This window comes from Mustela nivalis, assembly GCF_964662115.1.
Source record: "Mustela nivalis genome assembly, chromosome: 1".
NCBI lineage: Eukaryota > Metazoa > Chordata > Mammalia > Carnivora > Mustelidae > Mustela > Mustela nivalis.
In genome coordinates this window covers 22058884-22071068 of record NC_139020.1, presented here as the reverse complement: position 1 = coordinate 22071068, position 12185 = coordinate 22058884, and the positions used below count along the sequence as shown (strand labels likewise).

The 12185-nt window shown below is 32.5% G+C and overlaps 1 protein-coding gene across 2 annotated transcripts in view; it reads left to right on the top strand.

The window, feature by feature from the left end:
• NCAM2 (neural cell adhesion molecule 2) overlaps positions 1 to 12185 on the top strand; it is a 513251-nt gene that overhangs the window by 283533 nt on the left and 217533 nt on the right. For both annotated transcript variants that reach the window (XM_082742470.1, XM_082742469.1), the window contains exons 2-3: positions 7111 to 7185; positions 10431 to 10637. In XM_082742470.1, the coding sequence (XP_082598596.1) occupies positions 7111 to 7185; positions 10431 to 10637 (282 nt within the window). The remainder of the gene's footprint in view (positions 1 to 7110; positions 7186 to 10430; positions 10638 to 12185) is intronic.

Here is a 12185-nt window from a genome sequence, read left to right as displayed (position 1 = left end):
ACTAGATTTAATAGATAGTAAAGCCATAACTTAAGATAGAGAATAAAGAATGGAATAAAATAGGAAGATAATGCTTTTGAGTTTTGATATGCTGATTTCAAAGGTTATGAAAGTTTTTTTTTTAAGTAAATCAGTATAATAGGCATTAGCAAATATGTTTCTAGTTCTCACAAATTATGAGAGGGATATGCATACAAATTTTATATACAAATACATATAATTGACACGTGGAAGAGGAATTTTTAAAGAATATTTATGCGAAGGGTATAGTGAAGTAAAGATCACAAGCACTGAGCACAAATTTTTAGATTCAAATCTGGCTTCACCATATATTGGATGAGTGACTTTCAGGATGGAATTGATTAGATGGAGTCTGTAGCTTGACAGAAAAGGCCAACTGAGACAGAAGCATTAAGGAGGTGGACCAGTTTCTTTTAAAAGGATGCAGGTGATCTAGCAACTGGTGTATTTATTTTGCTACCTTAGGATGGGAAAATTGAATTCAAATATAAAACACCAACAACAACATGGAGTTGAAGAGGAATTACACTAAAAAGTTTAACTTCATCTTTGTAAACTTAGATGAAAGAATTTATTTAAAAATAAATTTCAGGGTGTAGATGGCTCAGTTAAATGTCTGCCTTAGGCTTAAGTCATGATACCAGGGTCTTGGGATCTAGCCCCACATCGGGCTCCCTGCTGGGAGATTCCTCTCCCACTCCCCCTGCTTGTGTTCCCTCTCTTGCTCTCTCTCTGTCAAATAAATAAATAAAATCTTCAAAATAATAATAATAGTAATAATAAAATTTTCATAAAATATTCATAGCCATCAAATTTCCTAAAGTATTTGAAGATAGTCTTTCTTTCTTATACTTCCAAAGTTCTGAATTTTCTTAAACATCTTCAAAATCTAGTAAACCACTTAGACTGTTGTAATATGGTGACATGGGAATTCAATAATAAAAAAAGCAAGTAACCTATGTACCTAGTTCTCTTAAAGCAGATAAATTTTAAAATGTTTTCAATGACAAATGGAGAAAAATCATAATCATTTGGCATAAATAATTTATAAGGACTTTCAGTGAGTAAGATTCCTTGAGAGTTTCTGTAAGTAGTAGTAAGTGCCTTAGTTCTCCCAGCTCCCCGGATGTGGGGGCCAAGGAGTAATAGCGCTTGCTTGAAAAATGTTACAAGTCATTGTACCAAGATAAATCAGTGCCTTAAGTTCTTTTTGCGTGTCTGTTGAATTTTAAGTGAATCCAACTCTGCTTTCTGTCAGGTATATAGTAGACTGATTAAGTTGTCAGTTTTTAAACCTCTGTAGGTGATAAACTGGCCATTTTAAATGCCATTGTTAAATGTTGTATCAAATTGCAATGGGCTCTTAGGCCCCTCATGGAACTTAGAAATGCCAGTGACTTCATTGTATTTATATTCCTATAAATTAAAAAAGCCTCTTTTGAATATCTGCTATTTGATATGCCTGGTTAAATTATTAATTTAAGCTTTGTTATGACAGCAGTTACCTTTGTTAAAATGTTCCCTGTGTTCTATTTTGAGAAATAATTTTCATTTAGGAAATAAACCGCAGTTCCATATATTCCCTCCATTAGCTCTCCTCCTGATACTCTTTTTCACTTTGGTGACCTTTGTTTCATTGAAGTAGAAAATCTTAACGTCTTTGACTTTTTCCCCTTTTCACCATTTTTCTAATTGACCAAAGAGGTAACTCCTATTATGATCTTTCCTTGTTACATCCATTGCTGTCTTTCCATATTCTTTGCGACCAGCCAATGCAGATACTCCACATAACATACTCTGAAATGCTTGTCCCTTTAATTCAGTTGTCAGTCATCTTATCTTCTGCCTAACCTTTATTAAATGCCAATTTTGTCATGTCAGTATCTATTTATAAAAAATTAATGAAGAAAAATTTAAGGTTTGATATTTACCATGGCTTTTGAGATCCTCTGATGTCTTTTCAAAACTATTTCTCCAATGATAATATATTACCAATATTATACATGAAGTTAGCCTCCTCTATATTGATCTCTAGCTATCCTCTGAATGTTCCTTGAATACCTTTGCCTTACCTAGAATGTCCAGAAGCACATATATTCCTCATATGTCATAGACACATTCACATATTCACATATGTCTACCCTCTTTCTGTCTATTGCAATATCTATCACATCTTTTTCAAGATTTTTTGCCCTCTGTGGAGGCTTCCTGATTATAAATCTCATGATGGCCATAATTGATATATTCCATCTTGTTTTATCATTTTTCATCTTATGTAGTATTAATCTTGCCAAATAGATTATAATTCCTTTGACATTTGGAACTGTGGCTTATTATTTTTATATACCATTGTATTTAAAAGAGTGATTTACAAAATGCAAATAGTTAATAAATACACTGATTTTTATAGATAATTTTTAATTTACCTAACTCTACTTTAAAGGTTGATATTACATGGATTTCTTTGAAATTAGTTCACAGAGGTTACAGATTTATCAGGGTTCCACTTTTCAGTCTATGGGTTTAAGCTTTCTCTTACTTTAAGACTCTATCATGAAGAGGGGTGCCTGGCTAACTCAGTCAGAAGAGCATCTGACTCTTGATCTTGGGGCTGTGAGTTTGAACCCCACATGGCTGGGGTGTAGAAATTACATAAATTTTAAAAAAAGAGAGAATGTATTGTGAAGATACTGGCATTTTTTTCAATGATCAACCCTATTCTAATACAAAAAGATGATTTATTGATTAATTTATAAGGAATGCCATGATTTAATCAATGATGGCCCTTGTAGGCAATGAATCATTGAAATACTACACTCTTCACAGTTTTCTTTAAAGTTATTATATCTATTCCAAATACATAAAAAGTAAAACATCAAAAAGGGGTTGTTCAGCATCAGTGAATACCATTTTATTTTCAAATTCCAGTCCTAAATGGAAATTGTGATTAGAAATGCTTTTTATTTTTTTCTAAATGAAATAAAGGCCTTATATTACCATCCACTTTCATTTTTTGTGTGTGTAATTTGAAACACCAAAAATGGAGAGATTAACTAGGTAGGTAACAAATATATCAGCCCTGTCCACTTTTCTCTAAGCACAACTTTTGACACTACAAAACTTTAATTTTCTTCTGACATTTGGGTCCAAAATGAGATGGTTGGATGTGGCCACAGGTCAAGAATGATTACGAGAAACTCTGGATGTTAAATCACTAGAGCCATGATTAAGACATGACCTTAAATTTTAGTTGTCCAGGTTTTTCCTAATATGCACAAGTTTTAATGTATCTGTAGAGGTCAATTAGAGCACATCTAGCCTTTGGGAAATGTATTAAACTAAAGAATTATGTATTTTCTTTATATACTTTAATACCTGAAGTATAGCAATGTATTTAGTCACCAAAATGTCCGTGGAAAGTATGGTCTTGATTAATGGGTGAATTGATCGTTTTTACTGAATGAAAAATTAACCAAGTATTTTAATATAAATTAACTAATTAATTTCAGGCTCATTTTCATTTTATTACAATGAATAGGGTATCTATTATACCCATCAGCATATCAGTGTAAAATTACCCAGAATTATATTTAACATTTAAAGTGCTTACATCCTTTGCCTTTTCTATAAACTTTTCCTTAGAAAAACAAATTTACTACAAAGACCAAAAATGGAAAGTGTTTAAATAATAATCAGCAGACATTTCTCAAACTGTCTGACATCCTTAAATTCTTTTTAAAACAATGAAGTCATTGCACAATTTGATATTGTCAATAAAGTCAGTGTTCTGTACCTGCTGTACAATAAGCTCTTGGTAAGTGTTTATCCATTGTTCTGCTATGTATTCATATGTTATCAGTTTAATTAAAGGAGGAACAGAAGTGAGGTTGATGAGCCTTCACTTTTAGAAATTTACATTTAAATAAGGTAGAGAAGTTAATATAATTAGCTGTTATGTAAGTTTCATTTGTTTCATGAAAATGCCTACTGATCAAAGATATTTATTTGTTGTTACCGTAGAGGAGGCTATCAAAGAACATCTTATAAAGTTATTGATATTTTACTCTTGCTTTGAAGATAGGATATAGCCAGCCATGTGGACAAGTGAGAAAAGGAGAGAAAAGCGGAGGAAATAGTTTGAGCGAATCCACATTGATAGGAAAGTAAAGGAGTCCGTGAAAAAAGGGCAGGGATGATAATTCATTGTGGTTGTCTGTAGCTTCACAGGGTTGGGAGAGAGTAATTGGAAATAAACTTGGAAAGACCAGTTTTCTTTCAAATAAAATTTGTGTAATAACTAATTGGGCTAAGCAAATCCACTTTGAGGACTTTTGAAACAGCCTGGTGAAATTAAACAGCTTTAAAATCTTATCCATGCAGCAGCCTGAGAAAAACTTCTTGGAAAGAGATTGGAGAGATAAAAGTCACAAAAAGAAATACAGAATCTGATATATCACTATCTCAGATTAAAATAAACATCTCACATTAAAATTAATGAGTACATGTATTAGGGGGAGAAGTATTGGAAATAAATAAGAATGCAGGCAAATGATATTTCAGAGGCTCTATCTCCAAGACTTGAAAATTGATTGATGATGCCCCCAAATGGAATACGAACAGTGAGCAACTTTTGACAGAAGGAAAATAGATTCGGTTTGCACATAGAAAGTTTGAAATTAAATTATGCTATCCGACTGAATTCTAGCTGAGGATTGGAAATCACAGGATTAGGTTTTGGAAAAGTGCATACTGAAGATCCCAAGAGAAAAGAAAGAAAGGCGAGGAAAGAAGAAAAACGTGGAACAGAATGGAAATTCCCTTGTTATTTTCAACCACATAATGTCTTTTTTGCCTCCTTCCCTTCTACCCATGAGAAGATCTTTAAACAAGAAAGCAGTGCCACTCCTGGGGCTCGCAGCTCAGTGACAGACGGACATAACCCCTTTCCGAAGAACTGTATCATTAGCCCACACTGCCCAAGATGTTCATAAATTAAGCTCTCTTCAACCTAAACCCTTTAACCTAAACTCGGATCTTTTCTATCTGCCCAGCTCTTTCTCAGTTTATAAAACCCCCAACCACATGCTCAGAATTGTGGATCCCCAAAACCTCAGCCATCTCTTCCCATTTAAACTTCTTGTAGGGACGGCCTCAATTTCCTTAACTTCTGCAATTTGCTTCTGTTGCCCCATTACATTTAAACTAAATACACTGGAAGGATTAGCTATGCTTCAAAGTGAAAAGTTCTCATCTGTGAATGCTCACTGGAACTGGCCTTGTTGGTAGCTTTTAGATAACTCTGTAGTCTCTTGGTTCTCCTCTTTTTCTTCCTATTCTTTCTAACTTCTGTGCTTTTCTTAACCTATTTCTCTCTGAAACCTCAGATTTACTTGACCACTTGTTGAGCCCCTGTAATATGCCAAGCACTCGCCCCTGTAATATGCCAAGCACTCTTTGAGAATTAAGGAATTATGAATAAAACTAAGACCCAGACCTGAGAGGAGAAGAAAACCCTGTAATCCAGCCTGTTTCCCAAACAAAGAATGTGTTATTCAATGATGGGGAGTATAAAGAAACATATTTTAAAGAACTTAAATATGTCCAGCAAGTCTTCCTTGATCAATAGTTTTTTCTTCTCTCATGTTTTTGATTTTACCTTTCATTTCTTTAAATGTTTCTGATATAATTAAGTTACGTTCTGAGTCTTATTCCATTTTTTGAAATTTCATGGATCTGTTTATCCTTTTGAATGTTTTAGTTGACTCTTGCTCTCAGTGCCTTATTTCATTTTTTTTTTTTTTTTTTTTTGGACAGAATTTTATCAGTTTAGGTTGAAGAGAGCTTAATTTATGAACATCTGGGGCAGTGTGGGCTAATGATATAGTTCCTTGGAAGGGGATTATGTTCGTCTGCCACTGAGCAGTGAGCCCCACGTGTGGCACTGCTTTTTTGTTTAGTATTTCAGCTTGGAGGTTCCCAAAGCACATGTGTCTATAATTAAATTCCCGAACCTGGGATATGGCAGAGTGTGGTTAATCTGTTTAAACAGAAACAAAGTTCCCTCTCCTGCACAGGCTAGGAGAATCCACTCTCCTTATCACTGCCCTTTTGCCAGTGGGCTGATTTATTCTCTACCCTCCTCCTACTAAGGGTGAATTTTATTCGGCTCCCATGTTACCTGGTGTGCTACAGCACCCCCGTTTATAGACAAGTTTTGACCCCATCTTTATGCAATCTGTGCACCTTTTGCTTACTACAATCCACACATTTCCAGTATCACTTTATACTCTGATTTTTAGATTGTTCTTCATTTCTTTTTTTAATCCCTTGATGTTCCATTACTTTTCTGAAAGGCCAGCTATAGGTATCTGGAAGTAAGGGACGGTGGGAAGGGTTTTGGAGTATGGTCACACTATCTTGCCTACCATATTATTAGAAATATAAGTCTTTCAATTTGTATTAAAATATAATTCCAAGTATCCTCTAAAATTTTAGAATATTCAGCTATTGTATTTCAAATCGGACAAGCTTATTGAACATCTTTGCTATTTTATTACCATCACCTTTGTTCCTTCACTTAATTTATTTATCTTGTGAAAATAGTGTTCATTCACATTTCTTATGCAGTGTTCTTCATCTTTTCATGGAAATATTTTAGCAGGTAGTCAAAATGCAGTTTATATTTTAATTGTTATGATGACAGTGTAGGATTTCAAATGAGGTTCCAAATGTTGGACATTTTGTAGTCATTGACCAATGTGGTGGCACATATACAACCAAGAAGGTAAACACAGAAGTGAGTATAAATTGACTCATTTATGTGACAAACAAATTTCAACATGTTATATTAAATAAGTCCTGTATTTGATCTGGTTGGGAATTGTATACTAATGGAACAGACATAATGTTGTTAGGTTATATTTTATAATTAGATTGCATTTTATAAAACTTTCATTTCTTTTTATAGGTAATAAAAATTTACAGGGAAAATAATCGCTGTTTGGGTCATGTCATTAATAGATCATGTGATAGAATCTTAGAATTCATGTTGAAAGCCATATTTAATTATGATTTAAATATTTTTTTCAGCTCTTCTTCAAGTGACAATTTCACTTAGCAAAGTAGAGCTTAGTGTGGGTGAATCTAAATTCTTCACATGTACAGGTATGTATTTATACATATATTTTCAGATGATAATGTATTTTATGCTTTAATTATTTAATATTATATATTGGCAACATTTAAATGGTGAAAAACAATCCTCTGAAAATAAGACCTTTTATTATCATTGGGTTTATGAGGTTGGAAAGTGTTAATAACCCTATTTTGTATGTTAAAAAATATGAATTTTATTTCTTTTAATTTCAACTTATTACTTTTGACTGCCAAACTAGCTCATTTATTTTGAAAATAACTTATCAGATATAAAGTATCCACAATAACCTAAATAAATTCAAATAGTAGTCCTGTATAAACAGTAATATTAGGATGAATGTAAATATTATAACTGAATTATCTTTGTAAATATGCAATGAATAAATTAGATATGGCACACTGCACTGTAGTTACACCTGAATGAAAACTTTGGGACAAAGCAAATCAAATCCATCCTTAGGAAGAGTGAATTTTTTAAAAAGTAGATATTTAATCAGCAAAACTTTTGCAAGAATTTTGTGACTATTAATCAAAAGTATCATATATCATAATACCTGTGGGAAATTTTATGGACCTCATTTACTTTAATCATGCACATGTAGAATATTTTCAGAAGACATTTAAATACTTAAGCAACAAATTCTAATTCAGAGTACTGTGGAGCTCACAAATGCACACATTCGGCTTCTATTTATATTCATCAAATTCATTTTTATGCACACAAGCCTTCATACCTAAAGTTTTAAATAATATTCATCTAGAGCCAAAATTGCTTTTTAGGGTATTTTAAAATTGCTTGTATTCCTGAATATGCCTAAGTAATTCAAAACTGAATTAAAATAGGCATTTCTGACATAAAATGCATTATACAAGTCTTGAGAATTGCATGGTTTATTTAAATTATTATTAAAATTAATAAAATAGAAATAATCATAACATTTATAAATAACATATACTATGTTATACATATTACATGATATGTATGTATAATATCACATTTTATGAAAAACTAATAGAAGCCACAGTTCTTCCTAAAGGTCTAAATTAATAGGTCTGTGAATGCTTATTTTTGCATATTGACAAATAGGCAGAGAACAAGTGAAATATTGGTTCAACATCATTTATTATGTCAGCAGAGCTTGGTCATAAGAATGTAGATCATTGTTTTAAATCTCATCCATATTTTGTATACACAAATACACAAATGCACACACACAGCTCAGTTGTGTCATATATTCACAGAATAATGAAGTATTTTGAAATTGGAATTGTATTATTTTCTTACATTTGCATACCACAGTGATTTAAATTATATAGTGTTATTACCTCTGTAGGTATTACATAAGGTCAATTAAGGCATAATTTAAAAGAATGAATTCATATCATTTAGTGTGCTAAGTTTTGCTCATAAAATAAGGCAAAATAATGAAACATTTTTATTTTCCTTATATAAAGATGTGTAACCAAGAGCCATACAGTTGTCATGTAAGTGGCCTTATATATAGGAAACAGAGTAGTAAAACAAGAATCAAAAAAAAAAAAAAAATGATGTGGGGAAACCCCTGCAAATCAGAATGCTTTCATCTATTTTTCCTACTACAATGCTGACCAAGTTGCTATGTCTCTGAAATTTCTTGATATACTAAAACATAGACATCTAAACTCAGTAAAATAAATGTCTTCAATTTACACTGTCAGGGGGTCAGACCCTCAGAGGGCTAAATAAGAGTATGTCATAAATAGCAAATGAATTTGTATACTACATTTTTAAGAAAATAAAAACTTTAATGTTATTTATCAGTATCTCCAGTAGTCTACTCTTAACAAAATAACATGGAAAGTTTCACTGGAGATTATTATTTACTAGAGATGTCATGAAAAGAGAATCGTGACTGACTGCTCTATGAAAATGCGGTATAAATTCTCCATGATAATGAAATTTTATATCATATTATCAAGTAAGAAAATGACCAAAATATTTCACAGAATATTCGATATAATTTGCTGTATAAAATGAAATTTTGTATTGTTCTAATTCAAAGTGCTGCTCATTGAAATTATTCATTTGAACTTCTCTGTGGAGAGGGCAATCAAAGCAACTACCTCCCCCAAATGAGTCATCCCATCACCACTGTGGTTTTATGGTTCTGTCCAGAAAGAACTGAAGATAACATAACTGAGATCCATTTAAGATTTAACTAAACCGTCTTTCATACTTTTTGCTCACGCATGTCTAATTTGATATGGAAAGCACAATAATTTGTTTCTAAAGCCATTTCTTTGGGAAAAAATAAGATGGAACACTGTTTTTCAAAGTGGTCCTGCAGATGTTAACTTTATGCATTTTACCCTGATACTTTTGAGTTAATAGTGTATACTGCTTCCACAAATTATTTCTCAAGGAATTAGGTGAAATACAACCTTCAGGTGAGTAAAAGCAAACATTGGAAGATTCAGCTTTTACGAAGAGTGTATTAACCTGGATTCTGAATTGGAAAACTTAAATAAATGTTTACCCTGTAATGATTTGGTTGTAATTGCCTAGCAGTGTAAGTATCGTTTCAATGCATTCTAATTATCATATGATTAAATAGTTAACAGTTTTAGATTAAAATGATGAAATTGTTCATTTCAGTTGAGAAGAGAGATTGGGGTTCCATTTTGAAAAACAGTTATTAGCCTTATCTGTACAGGTTTAACAACTTGGGAAATTAATAACGAATTCAGTATTACCAAAAACCAAGGTTTATTTTGTATAGGATTTACATTGTTATGAACTTTGCTTTTTGGGGGAAAAAAAAGTGCTATCTCCTGACCCTGGCAAAGAGAATTGGGAACAGGTGAAATCATGTTAGTAATCGTGTTTCTGTTCAGATATATCAAACATTTTTAATTTATGTCTGACTCAGTGGCCAAGCCAGTTTTATAAGTTAACTGTAGTAATAACTCATCCATTGCTATAGTAAATTTTCAACTATCAGAGCTTAAATACCATGCTGTCAGTTTCCTGTAGAACTTTTGTGTTTTGCTTATGCAAACAGGACTGAATTCTCAGCATTGGATAAAGAAGGATGAACATGTGTGCTAACATTTGTGTTTACTTTGAATTTTGTAAGATTTTCAGACTTCCAGCCTTCTCCTATTTACATTTTTCCCCCAAATTGTTGAAAGTTGTCACATAATAGTAAATGTCAATGCCAAAACAAACACTTGCAACAGATTTTCAAACATATCTTGTCCGTGGATCTTTTCAGCAATTGGTGAACCTGAGAGTATAGATTGGTATAATCCTCAAGGAGAGAAGATAATTTCAACACAGAGGGTAGCAGTGCAAAAGGAAGGTGTCAGATCACGACTAACCATCTACAACGCAAATATAGAGGATGCAGGGATTTATCGTTGTCAAGCAACAGATGCCAAAGGACAGACACAAGAAGCTACAGTTGTTTTGGAAATTTACCGTAAGTCATGCATTTATTAATTGATTAAAATGTGGCTGTGAGAAAAAAATGCATTTAATAAAAACTGACACTCATGAAAAACTATGTGCTAAACAATATCTTGAGACCATTACAAATATCAGCTTATTTCTATTTTACTATAGTGTATCTCTAAAATAGAATAGATAATAAAATAGTAGATGATAAACACATAGATGGACATTTCTGTTGGTTAAATCACAGAGATGAAAATGATTTCATATTCTCCAGCCATTGAAAATCTTTTGGGTAAGTAGAGAACATTATTTAGGATTATGAAATTTGTAAGGAGTACTTTTTTCATACTCAAATAAAAGGTCAGGACTAGAACAAATGAAATTGCATATATGATAGCAGTGACCAATCTAGAATGAGAATGAAGGAAGGGTCGGTGAACAGGAGTGAATACAGAAGACCTGAAAACTCATCTAGTGGAGAATAATATCTAGCTGGATTTTTCACCATCAGAACTTTTATTAATAAAATGTTCCACGCTTATACTTCATCTTATGACTTGAGATTGACTGCCTTCTACAACCTTTTCTCCTTCTTACATTTAGGAATCATTAACCTTTCTTTCTTTCTTTCTTTCTCTTTCTTTCTTTCTTCTTTCCTTTCTTTCTTTTTTTCTTTCTTTCTTCGTTTCTTTCTTTCTTTTAAGAGTTATTTACTTATTTTAGAGGAGGAGAAAGGGCAGACAGAGAAGGAGAGACAGTCTCAAGCAGACTTTTAGCTGAGCAGGAAACCTGGCACAGGGCTGGACCTCATCACCCTGAGATCATGATCTGAGCCCAAACCATGATCACATGCTTAACCAACGGCACCACCCGGGTGCCCCAAGAATCATGAAACTGTTTAAGAACACATTAAAGCCTGTTGACACCATAGGCTTGAAACCCGCCTCTATCACTTCCTTTTGTGGCTTTAGCAAATGTCTACCCTCTCTGTCTTCAGTTTTGTCATCCATAAAAGAGATATAATAGTATTGCCTACCTCATACGTAAAGCTGTTTTAAGCACTACATTAATTATTAATATTATATAAAGTTTTTAGAACAATGCCTTACAATTAATATGTGATAGCATTTCTACTACATTAATGAAAAGTATCTGAAAAATTATAAAATTTTTAAAAATACTAACTCAAGATATCTCTTCCTTAAAGTTTTATTATTATTACTATTACTACTATTATTGTAGAAACAAGATATGAAAAAAAAAAGGCAAAGCATGCCCACAGCATGACTTCCTTCTTGATCTCCAGTGCAATTTGCTGGCACATTACTGCCATTTTTCCTGATTTCGACTTTGACCCTACTCCTGTTAGTTTCAAAACTCCTAAAGAAAAAGATGGTATATCTATTTATATGATCCCCACTGTACCTATTTCATAAATAGAAAAAAAATAAATTGAAGTGATCATTTCACAGACATAGTATTTGGAAAGATTTTTCATTACTTTGAGTGATGAAAAGGAAGGTGCCTGGTGTTTTGTTTGTAAACTAAAGAAATGACTTTTTTTTCCTGGCAA